The sequence below is a fragment of the Saccostrea echinata genome, unplaced genomic scaffold (genome assembly GCF_033153115.1).
Source record: "Saccostrea echinata isolate AGI-Se365-2 ecotype Australia unplaced genomic scaffold, CSIRO_AGI_Sech_v1 ptg000016l, whole genome shotgun sequence".
Lineage (NCBI taxonomy): Eukaryota > Metazoa > Mollusca > Bivalvia > Ostreida > Ostreidae > Saccostrea > Saccostrea echinata.
Genome location: NW_026889765.1, coordinates 23,030,022 through 23,052,976, shown reverse-complemented (window position 1 = coordinate 23,052,976; position 22,955 = coordinate 23,030,022). Strand labels below are relative to the sequence as shown.

At 34.2% G+C, this 22,955-nt stretch overlaps 1 protein-coding gene across 3 annotated transcripts; it reads right to left on the bottom strand.

Annotated features, from left to right (window-relative positions):
• Positions 1-4,971: 4,971 nt before the first annotated feature.
• LOC133188556 (protein FAM124A-like) lies at positions 4,972-22,593 on the bottom strand. 3 transcript variants are annotated; one of them, XM_061324024.1, is made up of 3 exons: positions 22,029-22,593; positions 8,023-8,072; positions 4,972-6,377 (listed from the first exon to the last, which is right to left on the bottom strand). In XM_061324024.1, the coding sequence occupies exons 1-3, from the start codon at positions 22,109-22,111 to the stop codon at positions 5,383-5,385; spliced, it is 1,128 nt and encodes a 375-aa protein (XP_061180008.1). In that variant the 5' UTR covers positions 22,112-22,593; the 3' UTR covers positions 4,972-5,382. The 3 variants fall into 3 exon arrangements, with proteins under 3 accessions (XP_061180008.1, XP_061180009.1, XP_061180011.1); XM_061324025.1 differs by lacking the exons at positions 8,023-8,072; positions 22,029-22,593 and adding an exon at positions 6,686-6,829; XM_061324027.1 differs by lacking the exons at positions 8,023-8,072; positions 22,029-22,593 and adding an exon at positions 6,519-6,658.
• Positions 22,594-22,955: the final 362 nt, after the last annotated feature.

Below are 22,955 nucleotides of genomic sequence, written 5' to 3'. Positions count from 1 at the left end.
TTAAGATCAGAGAGATGATCCAGAGGGTGCAAATTTTTAGAAAATCGTGTTTAAAAATGTAACATTTTGTACCAAATGACTCATCTAGCCATATTTTAAGCTATGTTTTAGCAAATCGAAAAAAATATCAAAAAAAAAAAAAAAAAAATACCGGAGAAAAATTTCCCTTTCCTATTTCACAGGAACCCGATACATCAAAATAATACTAAAATTTCATGTGACAGGTTGATGAAATTTTCACTTTTCAAGTTTTCAGATGCCTATCAAATGCGCTCTCGTTCTTTCCAACTATAGTTCTACTTGTAATGGAGGCCGTTACAGATGTTCCCCAAACACTCCCCTTTTCCTTTTTTGTGACCGTTCCCTATAAGCCTCATTAAATTAGGAAAAATAGACTTTTATAACTTATTTTCCAGAATATTTTGGGAAGTAACAACACACATATATCAAAACGAACATAAGACACGCACATGATTTCGAAAATTTTATACATCATCTCATAGTATGCCTTGATAAAGAGCTGTATTTTAGATTTTAAAAAAATATTACTGTAAACGTAGAAAGTTGCAGCAATTTGAGTATCAATCAATCAGAATTTAGCACACGTGCATGCATCTCTTTGTATATATTCATTTCTGAAGATTTCATAATTTAGGGACTTGATTTATATACATATACATTCTCATATTTTGTCTTGTTTCATTAAAACCAAGAAATATGTACTAACTATTTTCAATTTTTGCCCAATCAGATTTCAGCGCAAGTGCTTGCGCGTACTTTCTAATAGTACCGTACTTTATATACTAGTACATACTGTCCTTTGTCTTAAATTTCAACGTATTTCGTTGAAAAGTAAGAGAGCTATAGGCCTACAAAGTACATGTATTGGCCAATCAAAATTCAACACACGTGCATAAATGCATGTCATTGCATTCATTTCTGATTGATGAGACTGATCGCATAATGCAAAGACTACACTATGTACAAGTTCATTAGAAGATTGGATAACTCCCTTTCAATATCGGAAAGGGAGTTATCTTTCGCTGTCTAATCCTGGAGGCACAACTGATCGTCATGCATGGACTAGTTAATCAACGACTAATGTAAATAATTTCCCGAATGAGTAACAAACTTTTGAAATATTTTATCTTTATATTTTATTTGACTTTTGATGATAAAATTTAAAAACCTGGTCTTATAATAACCTTTTTTTTTATCTCATACATCAAAAAGTGAATCTCGAGCGAGTTGACAGCTGCCGCAGACGACACCAAGAACAAGATAAAATCAAAACAGTCATCATTTCATATTTCTATCAAAAAATTCTTGAAAAGATCTCAATCGAGGATAGGAGTGCATTAACAAGTGTATTAAAATCGCCTAATAAGAGGAAATAGCTTATGATCATTTTAGATCTGTAATAAATGCTACAAAGCACGTGAAAGATAAAATGGGGGAAAGTGACTAAAAAGGTGACAAAGAATTATGAAATGATTCATCTCTATCAATTACGAGCTATAATAATTTACAGGCCCGGGTTAACCTTGCAGTTTATCATTCAAAGGCACCGTTTACGCTGGGCTTTAAATGGCTCAATATGAAATACCTGCCTAAATTGTTTCAGCAAAGGACCTCAAAGGAGAGCGACGATCGCTCGCAGTAGAAGAGAATGGCAATGTACACGCACAGGCGTATACAGGGCAGAAAAATTATTAAAGTACCAAAACCACATAATGTTCAGTATTTTAAAACATCGGGGAAGAAACATTTTATATGATGCAAACCATTATTCATCGCAATATGCTTCGCTTCTCAATAAGTAACACTGGGTAGACGGTGGCAGAGTTCAATTTTAGTAGCTTATAGATTATAATTATTAAATCAAATAATAATTACAGCGTGCATATTCTTGCCCTTACTGCCCACTGCCCTTAAAATGCTTGGCAACACGGAGTTTGCAACTGAATCTCGAAACTCACTTAGTGTACATATCATATATTTTCAAATAGTTTCATTTTAAAATATTGTAATATATACATGTTTTAAAATGCATATAACATATCAAGATGGTAAATAACAAAAACATTCTGATAAGACACATTCAGTGGAGCTCACCATACATTGTTTCCATCAAACTTACTGACTAGAATTGAAAATCATTAAAATGGAATGGTAAATTACTGTATACAGTACAAGTTGCATTGCTACTGCCTAGCATAAATATATTGTTTTGTTCTCTTTCACATTTCTGACAGTCATTTACCTGTTTTGGAAAAAGAGTGTAAAGAAATAAAATGTGTTATAGATTAATTTGCTGGATCGGTGAAGTAAACGAAATATATTCAAAAGCATAAGTTTCGGAAATTTTTCTTGTCGTTAATAGTGGGAACTTGAAATTGTTCATATGTTGGACATCGCATGCAAAAACACATCAACGTGTACCTATATACGTTTACATTTTATTTCTTCTATGGACAATTTTCCACATTTCTACCTTCCATAATACCTTAACACTCCAACTATTTTAATGAATTTCACCTGGTCGGGAAGTTTGATTAAAATAGTCTGTGTTGAACATTCACTGAATGTGCATAAAATCCCTTAGTCGTTTCGTAAATTTACAGGGAGAAAATTGAGCCTAAAACCGTGTTCTATGTGAATAATTGTCCATTTCAAATTAAAGTACGTTTTCACAGTACAAATTTTCAGTTACCAAACGTCTGTTTTCAGTGTAAAATGCACATGTTTCAGAAGCATTAGCTATCATATTGAAGAAATTGAGGACGACTGCAAAACATGATTCATTTCCCAACCACATCTGACCTGCAGCATATTTGATCTGCCAATATTGTAAAAAAAAAAAAAAAAGAGAGAGAAGCAGGAACCATACGTGCGACTTCACAGGAACGTGCACTTAATGAAAGATATTTGTCCCCCGCTTTCGCTGGTGATATTTTAAAATTTGGGTTTATCCGTCATTCTGTCTGTCTAATACTGCATTTTTCGAATGATATCTCTAGAATTCCTATAGCTTTTGCAATGAATTTTTACATCATAACCCACTAAGACTTATAAAATACCTCTATTGAATTTGATATCAAAAGGTGAAAGTCCAAGGTCAAAAATTGTAGGAAATGGTTTCCTGGTTATAACTTTAGTTCTGGCTTTGCAATGAAACTTGAGCTGATGACTCTCTCTTACTTAAGAAAGACCCCTATTGATTTGAAGGTCAAAAGATGAAAGGTCGAGGTCTCAAAATCATACATGCATATGGTTTTGATCAATTCACTCTATAACAATTTGGTTTCCAGATGGCTTCCAGATGACAAGATCTTTTACTTTTTAAACTTCCTGTGACTCAAAGAAGACCTGTATTAATTTCTAGGTCAAAAGGCAGAGGTTAAGTTCAGAAATTCAAATACTGCATTAAAAGGTTCTTGGTGATAACTTTTGTTCTCCTGGAGCTTTTGCTATGAAATTTGAGATGATTACCCTCTTTAACATAAAAATGACAACTATTAATTTAAAGGCTAAAAGGTCATGGTCACATTTTTTTTTTATTTGGACATACTCACTCTATAAAAGCTTAGTGTCTGGATATCTCCAAAAGTTCTTCAATTATAGCTTTTACATATACATTTATATCATATTTTCCTATGACTTCAAGAAGATCCATATTGAATTTGAGGCCAAAACGTCATAGGTCACGGTCATAATTTCATATACTGCATAAAATGTTTTTTGATGATTACTTAAGTTTTTTTTAAGCTTTTGCAATGAAACTCATTATGATAACTCTCTGTAACTTAAGAAAAATCTCTTTTGATTTTGAGACGAAAAGATAAAGGTCACAATTCACATATGGAATGAAGCTATTCTTTCTTTTGTCAATACATGTGCTGCATGATTTCTACCAAAACAATATTATAAATCCTTAACATCATGACTCTTCGATCTTTTCTCTCTCCATCTGCATTCTTCAAGTCTTCCATCCACTTATTCTGGCCGTCACTGTAGCTCAGCCGGTAGAGCGCTCGCTCCGTGATCGGAAGGTTGTGTGTTTGAATCACGGCCGCGATTAACCTAAGTGGATAGAAAATAGGTAGCAACTGTTCCTTCACCAAGCGCTTGGCACTTTGAAGTGAAAGTTGCGGGTCCTTCGGATGAGACCTTAAAAGACGAGGCGCCGTGTCACACTAGGCGTTGGCACGATAAACAACCCTTACTGCTCAATGGCCCTGAGTGCTGAGTAAAGGTCTAAATTTGAAGCCCTTCACCGGCATAGGGTGACGTCTCTATATGAGTGAAAATTCTCGAACAGGACGTTAAACAACATACAATCAATTGATCCACTTATTCTGTTCTTGATTAAGTAGGGACATAATTTCCTTGAATTAGCTTTTCATAACAAAGACAAATATTTCTTTAAAGTTTATTACCAAATAAACAATGGTAAATATATCGTAATTACATTAATCATAACACATCAGAATTGCCATAATACTCCGTGCAAGTATATTAATAAGCCATTGTGCCAGGTCAGATTTATAAAAATTTCTCTCTAGATACGAATTAGTATTAGGTTGTCAAATACATACACATGGATCTTAAATGGAATATAACCTATAATTTTGTGTCTGATGATATAATTATCTTTTGTGGGGCCAGTCACGGGTAATAAAGTGGGATTTAATGAACTGCTCAATTTTAGATTTAGTGTTTACACAATGATTGGGGGTAATTTTGTGTATACCGATATTGAAGAAGCGTGCAACAAATGGCTTTTCTTACAGGTATATTGGCGTATTACAATCATTATAAATAATATACGACTTATACATGAATCATCTCCATTCACTCCTAACGAGGAAATTCGGACACACAATCAACATTTACAACAATTCAAATTCTTACAGTCGGTTGACAATGATACTGTCATATTGAATAACATTTAATTTGGCAGATTGAGAAAATACGAATGACATTTTGGATAACTTGGATTAGCATATAATTTATTCTAGCAAGAATTTGAAACTTCTAACCATCGAAGATATTTAAAGGTCCTTTGACAAGAGAAGATCTCGTTTTACCAAATAAAAATATTTAGGTATCAATGCATTGAAAAGATTGAATGGGAAAGGTAGGAGTTGGTATTTCCTCTGCTTTTCACAAATCCTGTCTAATTGGCTGCTAATGAATGTATTGCACTTCTATCAATTCTGACAACATTTTTTCAACAACAAAGATTCACACACAAGATTTATCAAAAAAAATACTTCTGAATACTCATCATAATTATAGTTCTTATTTACGTGATCGGAAATACCATTCATTCACTATCACAGACATGTAATGAGGTATCAACCCAAACAAATCAAACTTTCAAACATAAAACCCTGACATTTCTATCGTTTTCCCAGACTGACTCGATGTGGTTTCCGAAGACGACCGACTGGAACCACGTGACCTATCGGAGGTATCGGACCGGTCTGATCTCTTACGGGTAACATTGTTCTCTATTGGTTTGTTTGCTGATGGCAAGACGCAGCCTGTTACTTCTAAAACAATGATGTTTCCATCATGGTCCATGGTTTCCCATCGAGTGTCTGATAAAGGTTTACAAACATTTGGGAAAAGTGGCACAATATGGCCGACGTCCGTTACACGAAATTGTAATTTTACACATTCTAGAGGTCGAGGTTTTGTCTCCTTTTGGAGTCTTTTTAATGCAAATTGAACGTCGTAATGTGTATGAGTATGCACCGTAAATAAACAGAAGTCTTCCCGTAACAATTCTGGATCCGCTCCTATGATAAGTTTGTAGAAATGTACCATGTCGTCCCAGTTTTCTTCACTAGCAAATATTACTATTCGAATATGCTCTTTCCCATAATGCACCTGCCGAACAGCCCAAAGCGGAAGATCTTCTGAGGTATAAAAGAAGTCCTGACTGTTATATGGATACGGATTAACCCGGCCTCGGGACACTTGCTCCGAATGGTGAAATTTCCATGGAGATTTTTCAAAATGAATTTTGGCAGTTTGAATTCTTTCACATCCTAACATGCCTTCCTCCTGTAAGAATATCATAACGGCGGTACTGGGGAGGCTGGCATCCGAATCAGGGAAGTTTTTCTGTCTATGTTCAGAAACATTGATCCGCTCCGAGACCTTGAAAATATGAAGGTCTGGATCCACCCAGTCAATTACGGGCTGATACATGTCCATCATAGGATAAACTTCGTGAGAATCCGCTAAAAAATGCACAGTTAGCCGGTAGGGGTCGCTCAGCATAATGGAATCAATGTCGGAATTTCCAGACAAACTTATGTTTTCCCCTTCCGATCTCATTGACCCGATGGAAGAAATACTGCTTCCTGTGGAGAAAAAAAAAATAAACATGAAATAAAAAGGAGAAAAACATTATAAATCATATCATTTGTAATCGAACAAACTAGGTCTAGAAGTGTATTATATCCACTCGGTACCTTAAGTTTCAATGAAATGAAACAACATACACATTTTCAATCTCAAGTTTTACAAATTAGACGCTAGACAAAGATAAACAAAATTCCTAAAACACATGTTCCTATCGTGTCCGTAATTCCTCAGCACGAAATTCGTTGCCATCGAAGTTTTGTTTGCGTTGTGTCAGGAGTTACAAAGTAATGGTTCGAGGTTTCACCTTACTTGTTTGATGTGAGGGGTCTACCCTCTTGTGTGGAAAACCAACACTGGCAAAATCCAAAAAACTCTTCAATTTTCAAATATATGCACCAGATTTAAGACCCCAACCTCGCAGCATGGTTTTATTAACAGAAGTGTTCTGGATATCTTAAACAGGATGACCCTACACATGTTTTTTTTTCTTTTTTTAGCATTCCCATTATAGCCAACAAAGAGCCTAACCCTAGTGGTTTTAATAAAAAAAAAACTCATTGCAGTGGAAATTATGTTTTTTAAACACAGAGATTTTTAGAGAAATACAATTGTTATGTTTGAGGTTTGAATGACTTCATATTGGAAACGTAAAATTGAAGTTATCTTTAAATAAAAATACAAAAGAAAGACTGCCATAATTGATTCCCTTGGTCTCGTTCATTGCAGTCCAATGTATCGAATTTCCATGGAAGTGCATTGAAAGAAGTTTTTGTAGAAGTTCAACAGAGTAAAACATTTCATAAAGAGATCATCGATGCCCCTCAAACAAAGAACACAGTAAAAAGAAAATTGATATAACAGTTGAATACGCTTTGTTACAGAATTTTCGTGTAAGAAGATTTTACGACATGTTTTAATATTAATGATGCACATTTTTCTCTTGAAGACAATTATGGGTGATTTTTTTAATGGTCATTTCATGAATATTTCGAACATTTCCATTCAGGCTGTTGTTTGAACGTATCAATTAACAGCAATAATTACTTTGTTATAAATAATGAGATTCATTTTATAATTGCCTGCTGCATATTTTGAATAAATTTAAGATATGCTGAGTCATCAGCTTAAGGAAAAATTTAAAAAAAAAAAAACAAAAAAAAAACTAGACACCATGAATACATGACTATAATTAAGATGATTAGTCAATGGTTTCCGCTCATGATGAACTGACTATGTGACCGATAAAAAAGAAAAGATAATTGCTGGATCCACAGTGATCCGTCAATGAACTTGAAAATTCAAATTTCGTTAAAACAACTTTGTATAATTATGAGGCATATCCGGTGTCGAAAGATGGGACATATTGGAACAGTAAAATTCCTTACTTCCCCTCTCCATTTTGCCAAAATTCTAGAAATATGTAGAAAAATTAACTATTTTTTTTAAATGATAGAATCCACATTGACATCAAATGACCAGTAGGCGTTAATATCTAACACTTCTTTTTAACCAATCTAATTTAAACGAAAGTCTTAAAAAAACTTAACTCATAAAGTAAACTATAGTAAAGTACCAAATTATATTCAGAATCAACAGGGAACAGTTATCATTTATATAAACACAAATGATGTCAGAACTTACCATCATTAGAAGAATTGGAGGCAGACGTTGATAAACTTCCTCTACGTGATCTGTAAAACAAGGAGAGAAAAATCAGAGATGTTTCAGGCCAAAATCAGATTCAGAGAAATAAATAGATGTTACAGGTCAAAATCGGGTACAGAGAAATAAATAGATACCACAGGCCAAAATCAGATCTAGACAAAAAAATAGATGTTACAGGCCAACATTGGGTCTAGAAAAAAAAAATCAGAAATGTTAGAGGCCAAAATCAGGTCCAGAGATGTTACAGGGCAAAATTAGGTTCAGAGCCGATTATTGCACATAGACAATTGTAGGTGGAAGTTTATATTTTATTGTGCATATTTACACAGGTCCAAATTAAACAATTATGACTCTTATTAAAGATCGTGCAGATCCAAATTTAGCAATTGTACATATTCAAGTCTAAGGCCCTACAGGTCAACTCCTAAAATTGTAAAGACTGAAATGTAAAATGTATACGTATTCAAACATAAAAACATTGTACAGGGCAACATTCGAATATGTTTAATTGATCATGTAAAAAAACTGTAATTATGTAATCGATTGCCTTTTACACACCAGATCTTGCATGCTATCTCTTCCTATAAAATCGTTTTTCTATCAATATCAATGATTAAATAGACAGTGTTGAAGAAAGGAATCGGTGCAGAATAAGTATTGTGTAACTGTGTTAATGTTCAACATAGCCTCTTCGCGTTGTTCCATGTGATTTCTTGGGGAAACTAAATTTCTAATGGGGAGATTTATGGAAGAAAAAAATGCCACTATCACGCAAAAGCCCTATTACTTTCCTTTCATTGCAGCTTTTTGCTTCAGTGACATTTCAAATTCCTGAAGAATGAAATGTCTTTGTGTGAAATGACTGACTTCTTGTTTCTAATGATCGAAACATGTGATAAAGTGCATCTTTATTTCCGCCTGGTAGTTTTTCGGTGTGGAGGAGAACGCCGTTATCGGCCTGACGCGCGCTCGTAGTCAATGGGGTGTTACTGAATTAATCTTTACTTAAAATGTTGAGTGGGCAATAAAATTGAAAATAAAATGAAAATCTTGGAGGGGTATTAATCCACCTTAATAGTGGAAGGTGTTCTTAATGCATATATTGAAAGTTATATATTAAAACTCTTTAAACACAAAAGAAAAGACGATTATAAAATCTCAGTTTATAATCCGCTTGAAAGGGGATCATTTTCTATTGTTATAACATGCTGAATATTTTCCTTGTAGATTTTCAGGTAAACAAACTGAATACACATTTTTCTGAGGATGATCCGACATAATTTGATTGTTTACTGCGCGCACCTGTCATAACAAGAATTATTTCAATGTCGCAAAAAATTGAAGGAAAAAAATCTACTTTTCAAAAGAATTCCTTTATCAACCTTACTTTCCCATTTTAGATTTCAATTGCCTTACATAAGATTATTTCAATACCAGTCCACATATCTTAGATACTTTATAAGATTTTGGGTATCTCATAGAGAATTCTTTTATATCGGAGAAAGTCCTAATTGTTTAACATATCAGTTTTGTCTCGTTTCAGTGCAACTTCGCGCGATATTGCCGGCCTCCTGCCAAGAATGGGGATATCAAAGATTTCTAGGGATTAGGAAAGGTCCGGATGATTGGGATTAAATTAATAACCCCATCAGACCTGCTTAATGTCAAAACTGTTATAATTAGTTACGGATCAAATATTGTCATTGACAAAACTTTCATAATTTAATCTTTCATATTCACGCCATTGTTTAAAATATTTCAAAGTTTTTGGCTGATCCATTTTTAAGAAGGGTGTCCGTGAAGGGGGAGGGGAGGGATAGATAAAATTAATTTTTGTTCAGACGAGAAAGATCGATGTTTCAATACTACAATTGAGACTCTTCCGTTTCAGCAACTTATAGATTGCGGCAAAAAAGATGAATGCGATTGCATTTTAAATGAACACAACTGCCTTTTAAATTGCTTATTTCAATGACTGGTCATGATGTTTTCGGTTTGTTGTGCATTTGCTTTTTGTCTCTGATTCTAGGAAGTCTAGACAAGGGGTCTAGTAACCGTACAATCTCTCAAAATAAAACCCATAGGACAAACAAATGCACTCTGAAACTGACAATACTTATACAAATAGCCCTAAATGTGTATAATCTTATCGTATGACTGCTGTGTTCAGACTGTTTGCATTTTGCAATCACAATTATTGACCGCTTATCAATTAAAAAACTGTTCTGTTTGAGATATAAACAGACCCTCACGGATTATAACTTATCAGTAAATAGTCCATAAACCACTTACAATGCATGTAATGTTTCGTTAAAATCATTATTCATTAAAATTGATGCCGTGATTTAAGTCTTGTTTTAACGGTGTCGAATTTCTAAACATACGAGACATTGTAAATCCTTGCAGACTTCATATTACAGATGTGTATCCGATCTCTATAGTCCGGGATGATTCCGACAGGATAAGTAATAAAAAGATTATCATACGTGGCATCGAAAGAATAAACATTTAATTACGCAGAATAACAAAACATGAAACTGTACATTGAACTCTTTTTTTTTTAATTATTGAAATGCACTGAGCAGCTTCTCCATCCGTCAGGTTTCCAGCAAAAACTGTCAATCGGATTAAAACGAAACACAGAAGAACAAAAGGGAACTTCACAATGCGACACATGAATAAATCAAGACATGCTAATACGCTACTGTCTGCAGACAAGATTTATGATTTAGTTAGAATTTTTGGACGTGCATAGAGTTTCCGATCTGCACATAACTTGACATTTTTGACGCAGGTATTTTCTCGTTTGAACAAAAGCATTTTGACAAGATTTGGCATAAAATTAAAAGTTTAAAAGGTTTCAGAAATGCACTTAGAATTATACGATGATAACATTTTACGTCAAAGAGTCCAAATGACTTCCGGTATCAGTGTTTTGACTAACGCCATGACTAAATGTATAGGAATAACTTTTTCATTCTCCACCATAGCCGTATTCTGGGTAATTTGATTCCGTTTGTAAGTTCCAGAAACAATTAAGTAAATGCATTAAAATATCATCAAGGTACTATATATACTCATTAAAAAAAAATATTTTGCTTAACATTTCGGCATAAACAACAAACAAACAATTGACGGAAAACATATGTTTACTGATCTCTTGAAAAAATCGACCTTAGATCCCTGAACAAACACTACAACATGTTAGTATACCAACACAATCTCCTCAGGTTCATATCGTTTCCATTTAACACAAAAAGCAGAAGAAGCGATAGTCGCCAATATAAGGAAAACAAGGTCTCTTTGTAGAACTATCAAGGGGAAAAGTACTTAGAATATAGATCTATTTTTTTTTTTAAAATAATCAACAACAAACAGAGAAGTTTCTAACGACATCAAGATAACTTACAAGATTTGCAATTCCCTCTAATTCTCACCATGAATTCGCTCCATTTCAGGTTTAAATATGAGGGCAAAGTTTAGAATTCGTTAAATCTAGCCTATTTAGGACTGGAGTGTTTTGATATTGGATTAAACTGGTCAGTAACAGCGAGTATTGTTGTAAGGTACACGGTATTCTCTCTGTCTCTCTTTCTCTCTTTACGTATAAAAGATACCACGTTAGGGCGCATTTCCACCTCCGTCCGAACCCACTTCTTTGGATATAACAGGAATTTAGCCAAGCAAAAGTTAGTATTTCTTTTTGTGATTAGCCGAAAATTGTGCGAATTTTCCGAATAAAGAAGATTAATTAAACTGAGAAAATAGTCGTAACACCATTTTATATCTTAATAATATCAAGACGTTATTAACGTAACTGGAGTTCTCCGACTTCATACCGGTATGTTAATAAAAAAAGGGAACTGCTAATATTTAAATATTATACCTGTAGATTTTCCCCCTTTTTCGACTTAAATGTTAAAGTTTAGTCATATGGCAATTAACTATACAGCGAAGGTACTTTGAAACAACATACACATGTTACTACTTTGAAACCATATATGCATGTATGTATATATGTATGAAGGTTCACTGAAACCACGTACATATGCTGGTACTTTGTAAACACGAAGGCACTTTGAAACCACATGCATAGGTTTGAAAGTATCTTGAACCCACATAACATACGAAAGTACATGTGCTTTGAAACCACGTTCACATGTTCACATGGTGCAAAGAACACCAATGAGCCGTTTGTTTGATAAACTGTTTGATTAAAAAAAATTAAATTACTTTATGCTTGTTCCAAATCACCCACAAGAAAGCTTTTTTTCTGATCAGTAGATACTTTTTTTTCGTACGAAACTTCTTTAAATGTTTGCCTTTCTCAAAAGGTCAACAAAAACTTTAACGACCTCTTTAAAACATTGGTCAACATTGAAGTTAAACTAGCACCTGCTGTTGGTTTGTACATTACAATTAAAGAAGTCTAGGTCAAATAGATTTTAAAGTTCCTTTTAAAAAAATTGGACACCTGTATTTTAGTAAATCACGAACATCTAAAGAAAATAAATGTAAAATATCCCATCAAAGAACTTATATGTTTATTTGCAAGGTTATAATTATTTATAGAAAAAGGTAATAAACTTAAAGCAAAATTAGAAACCTCTTTCAAGCCGAAGAATGTCGCAAAACTAAACTTTTTCTTTTGCCTATGTTTAACGAAATCCAAAAAGTGTGTACTTATCGTGTATTTGATTTTTTTAAATGTTAAAGAAAATCGTCAAATTACGTTATCACATGTATTTTAAATCACTGGCAGTTTTCCTGGGCTCTTATTAATCTTTTGCTTTATAAAACTGAAATTAACATTCAAAGAAAATTAAGGAAACAGTTCGCTTTCAATGTATGAAAAGATAACGACGAAATCCTACATCTACATGTATTTTCAAGCATTATTGAAAACTTGATAACAGTTTTCTAACCTATTCACAAGTACGTTAGATAAAACACTCAAGAGATGTATTATCAAACATCATTCGGGAAAAGCTATATAACAATGACAGAAAACTAATGGCGTCGTGTTTACCATAACTCAATAGTCCTCAACACAGATATATTACCTCGATGCTTACAAAGGAAGTAAAACAGAAAACCATTGCAAAAATTGTGTCAAAGTATGTGATTTTATAATTGAAAATGAAGTATACATTTATTGGGTATGAAGATCAGTTTGTTATGCCTGTTTTCAATAGTGTCATCTCTCCAGTTTGCTTTCAAGCATTGGTTTTATGACAATTAAACGCTAGTTACTTTGTTTACAATAATAACGGGGAATTCCTGACAATATTGAAAATTGTCGCGTTGACGCCTTCCCCAAATAAAGCCAGCTTTCTTTACGAAAATAAAATCGTTACTATTTGATAAGTTCTTTCACTTCAAGTATATTCGATCGAAAGTATATTGAGAACGAACACACAAGAACACCGTCATGAGAGCTGAGTTACGTTTTAAATTTATTGCGTAAAGAAAATATTGTCTGCTGGGTTGCGTTCAAGGTCGCAGTGACTACGTAGATAGCGCTACTAAGATAAGCATCTGGGTTAGTCCTGCTTAAGGTCTAAAAATCATAGACCTAGATATCTACCTTAGTGGTTCGATCTTGAACGCAACCTGCAATGTGACGTCATCATCTGACACGTAGTCTAAAGTCTAAATAATAAACAATCATACAGAGATTTTGAAAATAACTCAAATCAGTCAAGATTTAAAAATCCATGGAGAAAAAGAAAAGGTATCATATCTGTCATATTGCGCCGGTCAGCATCTGCAGGTAGCACTGCGTTTCCCATTTGTCTTTGCGGCATCTCGCGTGACGGTCGCGTGGTTTGGAACTTTATCGAATTTGCCTCACAATGGGTCGGCAGGTGTTAATCCCTACCAAAGAATTGTTCTCCAAATCCATACGTTTGTATCTGATCCCTAATGAATTGGCAAACATCATTCATCAAAAGCTGGGGAGGAAATGAATAGTTTACAAGCGGAAGGATTAATATCTTGTGTTTGTGATGCGCGAAGCAACATATGAGAATTATCGTTGTCAATACCATCTGACTCATTTATGAACCCTCTCGCATCTAACAAACGCTTTATCATAACGAAATATCAATTAATTTTTCATTAACATATAAGGTATGAAAGTGCAGTCGACTAATTCCCTATGCCATAAATTATCCGCGCTGACCATACCTTGACAATGAAAATTTCCATCTACGATTTTAAAACCGGTAAGGTGAGCAGATTGTCTACACCGTCGCTTTTCCAGAATCGACAATTTTCCTCTCAGAATGTTCTTTGTCTTCTCTTACAAAGAGCATCAGATGTTCGACCATTTTTCCAGCTTGGCCATTATTATCAAAATGGTCAGTCGATGCATTGGCGGTGATATATACAACGTGGAAAAGACAGCAGAAAAATAGATACCTGAGGATTACCGGACACGGACAACATAAATAAACACTTGACCTGTCCATAATGTGTCACTCGTCAACACATCCTAATGAACATGCATTTAATAGGTGTGAATATATTAAGGGTTAACAATGAGAGTTATAGATTTACAGTTTTACTTGCAATTATTTTAAAAATCAATTATCGTTGATAATCTGAGATTTTTCTCTTTTAAAGTACGTCAGTTAATGTTCATGGGAAGTGCATATGTACAGTGTACATGTACATCCTTTGAAAGGCATCTTTTAAAGTACGTATATTTAATAAGTTATCAGTGTCATTTGTTAAAACGTAACACATTCTAATTTTCTGTGGCTGATTTGAAACTTGTTCATGATAAATATCTCTAAGAATATATGTATGTATATCATTTATTTCATGTACAAACATCCAAGTAACTGATGTTAAAACCCATGCATGCCCCATCTTGATTGCTTATTATTTAGCTTACATATTATATGAATATGGCACTTATAAGACTGCGATCCGATTTTCAAATATCTGTCGTATACAACAAACCGATTTACCCAGCTACCCGTGGTGAAAATCTATTGCTAATTAGAAATCTACACCATATAAGTGTGTCTAATGAGATTTCTCTGGCCACTCCAGCAACGTTTTAATAAGGACCTCGCCAGGTGCCCGTTTCAGAACAAAAAATGACAAAAGAATTGGTCTGTATATCAAAAGACATTAAAACTTATCAAAATCCGACATGAATGAAACTGGTAAACAGATACGTGTGGATGATTCGCAGCCGCTATGTGGAAGTTAAATAATTTGTTCATCTGTGAGCAGAAGATGATAATTAAGTCCTCAGATTAAGATGATATCGTATTAATTACCAATTTATTAGGATTTTCGAAGTTTAAAATCAGGGTTATTACGACACGTGTTTATTTGATTACAGATAATAACGTGTACAAACATTGACCGGACCCCTAATCGTACTGGGCCTACTTCCTCTCAACGAACCGAAAACTACTTTTTATCATTTCAAGTGAATTTCTCAAATTCCACTTCAGAGAGTTTTGGTTCGTTTTGCGGTTTAATCGCTCGTCATTTAATTTTATTTTTGGCCTCTCTTTTCAATTTTCAGTTGCGTATATTATCATATATCCGACTCAGACCCGCCTTAAACATACCTTTTAATCATTATCCATAATTGGTGAAACTTGTAAATATTCTATTCTATATTGACGCAAAATTTGAAATGTTAGGGGACCATTGTATGTTTGCACAATCGCAATTTCCTTATCCGGTTTTTCTTAAAATATCTTTTGAAATCTAACCTTTAAAGATACAATCAGTTATATGTTAACTGTTATAATCGATTTTTAATGTTTTTATATCTGCATCATAACCGTCTTCATACATTCTATGCACAAAATACACCTCTTTTTCCTTGGACCACACATTCAAATGGGGTACATAGTTCACGCTTGATATCGACAAAATCAAAACCCTTTGAGAGCTGATAATAAAAAGTTCATTGGTTGTATAGACAAAGGTTATTTCGATTTGAATCAATATTATGAAACATGGGATTTATCAGTAAAAGTTCTGTCAGAAATCGAAATTCGTTTTTTGAAGATTAGATCGTCTACACGTTGATTAGATCATGAATTAACGTCTTTGTCGTTTATGTCTCAAATACATCTATATGTCTACAAATGGACATTAAGCACAGAAATGGGCAGGACTAAATTCCTGCATGCAGAACAAAAACATAGACCGCAAAGAGGGAAATCAGAAAGTCGCGCACATATATTGCACCACTGGAAGATGATGATGGTATGGTAGCTGCAAAACTGTAGCGTTATGGCTTTATATTTTAGTCTTTGACCGTAACATAAAACCATAACGCTACAGTTCTGCAGCTGATGGTATGGATAATGATTTCTTCTAGTCCAATATGTCCTTACATTGCCTAACCCACCCATACTTTCGAGCAAATTTCTCGGATTCTGACATCGAAGAAACTCCCGGTCTCCTGCTAAGTATTTTCATTTCGGGTAGATCCTGTCCATTCTTTGAAGTGACACACACGGAGCAAGGGTTAGGTCGACAGGTCCTCACAAAACGGTTAATTACCAGTCAGAATATTGCTTTTCTGTGCATGAGGTCCGTGAGAGAATTCTAATGTATCTAGCTTTTGAGAAAGTTTCAAACTGTCAGCAAGAGGTCATAGATAGATCGACTATTGATGTTGGAAAGTAACGAATAAAAGGAAACAGAGGAAACGCATAAGAGACGAGAGTCTTGTATAATTACATTGTGACACGTGCACAATAGATGTCCCAATTACCTAAACATGTCAGCCACGCCCTCTCTGGAAATCAGAATGTAATTATAAACTATCGACAGAGGGATAATAAATGTCCTATAGACGAAAAAAGATTTTTTTTTTTCGATTTTCCTTTTCATCATTTGAGGCTATCATATTAAAGGAAAGGAAAATTTCTTAATTGGTTCAAATACGTACTAGTATATATATATCTATACATACTTATATATAAAAATATCACTTTCTGTAATTTATATATGATTCTAACATACGATCATATACGTCTTGGTTTTCAAAAAAAGTTTTGTTTAGTTGATATTGTAAACATCTTGTTTTACAGGACGAAGAGCTTGTGGCGTCTTGTCAGAAATTTGACGATTTTTCCTTCATGATTCAATAGTAAAATACAATTTAAAATAGGATCCGTCTGGAGTTGATTTTCAATCAGTACGAAATCCAAGACAATTGTTAAATACCCTGCTCCCTATGGTCTACTTTTTCTCTAAATGTAAAATATCATACAAAAAAAAAATTGAGTCAGACCTTAAAACAATGAAATATATCGTCTTACAAGAAGTTCTCTCTCTCTCTCTCTCTCTGAGACCCCAAACTTTTGTAAGAAATGACCAATTTTCTTCAGCCTGTGACTACGAAAGTTACATGTGCCCCACATTAAATATTTAGGGGTTCTTCGCGGAATTTTTCTCTCTCCCATGCACGGATGGATAATCTCATTTGGCCGTTACATTAAAGAATCGCAACAGCAGTATGTTAGACTTCCCATAATCTCTATAAAAGTTGAATCTCGTAACCTCTGAGTGTAGTGAAGTACGAATGTTCTTATCACGAGGTGTTGTGAATTTAATACAAATGAAGTAGTTAAGAGTGCCACTGTACGGTAGCAGTTTATGTCTCCCAGGAACAATAAAGTTCGGGTAAATACAAGACACATCACGAGCGTATTTAATTGAAATCAATCGAAATACAATGGTCGCATCTATGGCAGGTTGTCGTATGAATTTTCCATATCTTGTATACGGACCCTGCTTGGGGAATTTTGATGAGGAATGAAGGGGAATTTGTCAAACATGGTATTTGGAAATGGACAAGGTTTGGCGACCTAGATGATGAAGATTTATATGACAGTCGGCAGGTGCGAAAACAAAATAATTAACCTCCTAATTTAATTATAGATTTATCTTCTTTTCCTGTTTATTTGTGTCAAACCATTGTTGGAGAGAGAAAGAGAGAGAGAAGGAGAGAGAGAGAATAATCCAAATACAAAATGTTTTTGTCGTTCCATTATATCTGCACAATTCAATATTCACAAGAATTCCAAACGCCCATTAGGGATACATACAAACTGACACAAAGGTAAGATGTAAACCACAGGATGCCACTGTTTGCAATGTCTGCGAGATTGCCATTTTATTACTGCACGTGTAAGGTTTAGTATCGGGAAATGAATTTGGTGACTATTGGTGCAAAGTCGTACATGATTGCAATTAGTATTCCCTGTCAAACGGGCCCACAAACCTTTGGTGTATATTAATTAAGACAAAAATTCATAAACCGGTAATTCATTTTCTGGTCAATACGAATACATGGCCCATAAATCTATTGGAGACTATTTTGATACTTGTAGCAAGTTCAAAATAACTGGAATTTGATAGAGAATACCATATGAATCAGAAAATAAAGTGTTATCTATACTGCATAATGAACAATGATTCATAGTTCAAGTTTATTAATTCAGCCGGACAATTCATTTACACAATGTGGACCACCCCAATTAACTTTTCCTGTTTTTGCAACTACTTAACGGACTTCAAATAACTTCGCTATTGTCAGTTCTTCGACAAGAAAAACATATTTTTGAGACCTTTCAACAAGAAGAATTTCGTCATCAAACAAATATGTACGCTTATTCAAATGACGTTTTGCATTGGCTGCGGTTACACCCATTGTAAAAGGTGACAACATGAACGGAAGGTGCTTGAAAAAAGGCAAACAATTTCCTAATCATCTCAAAAGGTCCTAAAATAATCAAACTTGATTACAAGACCTTAATAGTTCCTAGACCATCATACCACCTACGGTGTGTACCGTGTATTATACCTGACCTTATTATTTCAACAATCTCTAAGCTAACGGAAGTCTCTGTTTGACTAACGACCCTTCAGATTAAATTATCTTTTGAAAGCATCTCCAAAAAACACTCGACGATCGTCTTGATCAGTTTTTACGTCGTCAGAGCAAATATGATGAAAAAAGATATATATAAGACGATCCTGAGTGAATCGGCGGATTCTAAATTCAAACGTTCTTTTTCTTATCCACTAAATCTAATAAGGAATTGGATCAAAATTGCAGCAAGAAGTTTGAATGGGGGGGGGGGGGGGTCTTTACCATAAATACCTTGAAGAAATAAAATAAAAAAAAAATCTGCCATAATTAATATGCTGTTGCATTTTGATGGTTATGCATACCGATGTGAACAAAATTAAACATGACATGAAATAGAGATACATTTTGTTCACCGCAAAACACCCTCTGATCAGGAAAGGGATCTATACTTAACATTCTTATTGGTTTATTGAAGATCTCGTCTTCCTCGCTTTCCATTATAATACAGTACATTAATTAATTATGCATGGCAGGCTCTTGCTGATTGATAATTAGCAGTTTCGCCATATGTCTCTACACGAGCAAAGACAGACGTATCAATATTGGACAGACTGTCAAATATATATTTCTACAAAGAAAAGCAATATTCGAGAACCAAAATGCAATTAGCGGTAGGGTGCTGTCTCAAATGAGAAATAGCATATAATTGCACGTGCCTTATTTACCTGTCGGCTCCGCACACCCAAAGAGCGCAGAATAAGTGAGAGCGGATGCCTGCTTAATGTGTATTGAAAGCTTACAGAAAACATCAAAGGTCTTTACGGTGACAAAAGATCGCAGCATGCATTAAAGACAGGGAAAACAACTCCATGATAGACAAGGTGTCTTGGCTAGTTAACGCTTCAAAAATGCTTTGCAATTATTTCAAAACGTTCTCATTTTTCACGACCCTAACATAACTTGAAAGTGTTTAGGAAATAAGCTATAAATATTTACAGTGTATATTTCACATGAACGACTTTCATGTATCTTCCTCCCATTTTCCGGACTTCTTTCCACAAACAATCACACCCCCCGATGGCGAGGGAGGGTCCGTTGTATTACTACAATGGGCCGTAAAATCGGGTTAGTAACGGGTTGGCGACATGATTTCGCTGGGTGGGCGTGGATGACACCAGAAACAGATAAAATTAACAACAAAAGCACAGAGGAAAGGAGAAAGTCAATTGTAATAAAAATCGTGGTTAAGATACAGATTTCAGGTTTCTCGGGTTATAAGCCTTTGGGAGGTATCGAAGACTGATTTGATACTTTTGATATAAAAATTTAAAAATTGCTTCGTTTTCCTGACTTTTTTTTGCCCCAAGAGTACTCGGCAAATTGTAATCAACTCTAACATAAAAGGCAAAGATCCAATATTAAAACGTTAAATAAAGCTGCAACTGTTTGCATTTATTTATTTCCTTTAAGGCAAACCACCCATCTGCACGTGTAAATAAAAAAATAATTATATTTTTGCAACATATTGTTCAAAAAACGCCCCCGAAATCGATATGAAAAGCTAATTAATGATACAGGTATACAATCGATATGTTGTCAGCGAATACAAATCGCTATAAGAGAGTTTCGCGTATAAGTCTTTTTTTATGATTATTAAATCAGGCTTTTAAAAAAGACTCAAGTCTTCAATTGCAGGCTACACAATCTCACAAAGAACCCTTTCCAGTTCTACCGCTAATATATTTCCGATTAAGACATTAATCTTGTATATAAGTGTTATTTGATATAATCTTCGTTGAATATATAATTGGCTATAAAGGTGCACACTTGTATATGCAATATAACATATCAGAATAAATTTCTAATTACATTAGCATTAAAATTTGGCTGGATGGCAGTAGCTATAGGAAATAAAATGCCATTTCATTACTAGGAAGGGATTTAATTTCTCTCTTCGAGACATTCATTTTTAATCCAGTTTTGAGTTGGTTTTCACTATATGTTAGAACTAGTTACGGTGATATGAAGTTATATATATAAAGTTCTATAAACGTTCAGATATATACATTTATTTGTAAAACTTGTTTAGCTTTGTAAATTTATTTTGTAGATGACTTTGTATTGGTCAGAAATGGAGTTCTATAGGAGTATATACACCTATTTAGTGAACACAAAATAAATATATTGATAAGCGTTACTACACTTCGATGGGACACTTAGACTTTAATAAATTATGTAAATATTCCCTCATGGTTCAAAGTGGGCCATAAAATAAAAATAAATGTCTTTTACCGTATAAAAGGTTCGATTTTTTCCACTCTAGAAAAACTCTTTAATACATTCGACAGACAAGAGGTATGTACACATATGTGTATTTTACGAAGACAAACATGAAAAAATAAGAGTTTTCAGACACAACAGTTTGCAAAACTAGACCACATATAAAGGTAACCAAAAATAAAGGTAGCCACACAAAACTGTGTGGATAGGTATACCACATATAAAGGTAACCAAAAATAAAGGTAGCCACACATATAGGTAACTACATATAAAGGTAACCAAAATATCTAAGTAACCACATATAAAAAAAGATAATCAAAAATAAAAATTGCCACATACATATAGGTAACCACAGATTAAGGTAACCAAAAATAAAGGTTGCCACACCTAAAGGTAACCACATATAAATGAGGTAACCACATATAAACGTTACCAAAAATGAAGGTAACCACACATATAAGCAACTACATAAAATAAACTTAAGGCAACCACGCATATAAGTAACCACACATAAGGTAAATTGTATGTGTTTTTTTTTTCCTTCAAGTGCAGGGATCAAAGATTGACAATTTGAATGTTAGATAGAAATGATTCGATTAAATCAAATATATCTATTGATACAGACATCGTTAATGCATGAACACCTTTAGACGATTAGATACTGCAAGTTTTTGATGAATTAGAGTAGGTCATTTGATAACGGGAGAAGCGCGGGATAATATTTTAATGGTACATATATAGTGATTAATATACATAGAGTTCGTGGTAGAGTGCGTTTAGTTTCCTTACTTATTGCCCCAGTGTAGGAGGCTGGGTAAGGGTGCGTTTATATTCTTACCTATAGTCCCAGAACGGGTATTTGTTGGTCGTTCCCCCGGGACGGTTCTTCTGGGCGTACGTTCTCTTGACATAAGCCTCCATTTCGATCTCCTTTTAACCCATCGTCTGCTTCAGAGATTTATCTTCTGCATCCAGTGATCATCACTTAATTCATTAAAATCCAATACACAAATAACGAATATCCAATTCCTTTCGTATCTTGTTAAGTAGCTCAATAGAGTGTCGTTTGAATGCTTTCAAATTAGTAATATTAAGCACCAAATTCCGTCAAGAATTCTCATTAATTTCCATTTATGTCCAATTAACTGTAATTAAACAATCGAGAGCGAATTCAACGCTATATCACTTGTAAACATTATCACTGTTCGCCAGTCGTTCGATTGCGCTCTAATGACTAGACCTTTTACCGGTGTTATGTAGATATATAAATATCGACAAGAGATTTTGCTACCTGTTTTAAAATACACGCACCATTCCACCAGTGTATACGTACAATCTAACAGCGCGAGTAAGATGTCGTCTGTTTCCCTCCTTTTTCATTGATTGACGACGTCACAGGTACGTGCTGAAGAAGATCCATGATAAAAATCTGAAAAGGTGAACATTAAGGAAAAAAATGAAACTATGAATGTATAGGCTTTAAATTTTCGGTTCTGTAGACTGTCATAATGATTCAATAGTCAATATCTTACTAAACCCTTCTTCTTTATAACGTTTATGCAAGGCGACCTATGCTTCTTTAGGTGTGCAATGGACTGCAAGAGCGAAACGTTCAGGAGAACAAATAAAGTCCTCAACACTTCGTTGTAAGGGTATTAGAGAAACAAAAGGCGTTTACACCTTAATGGTAAACGAAATTTAGCTTATGACTATCCATTAGACGCACCTGCATGTAATAAAAAAAGTCTTATCTCCATAAGTGTTG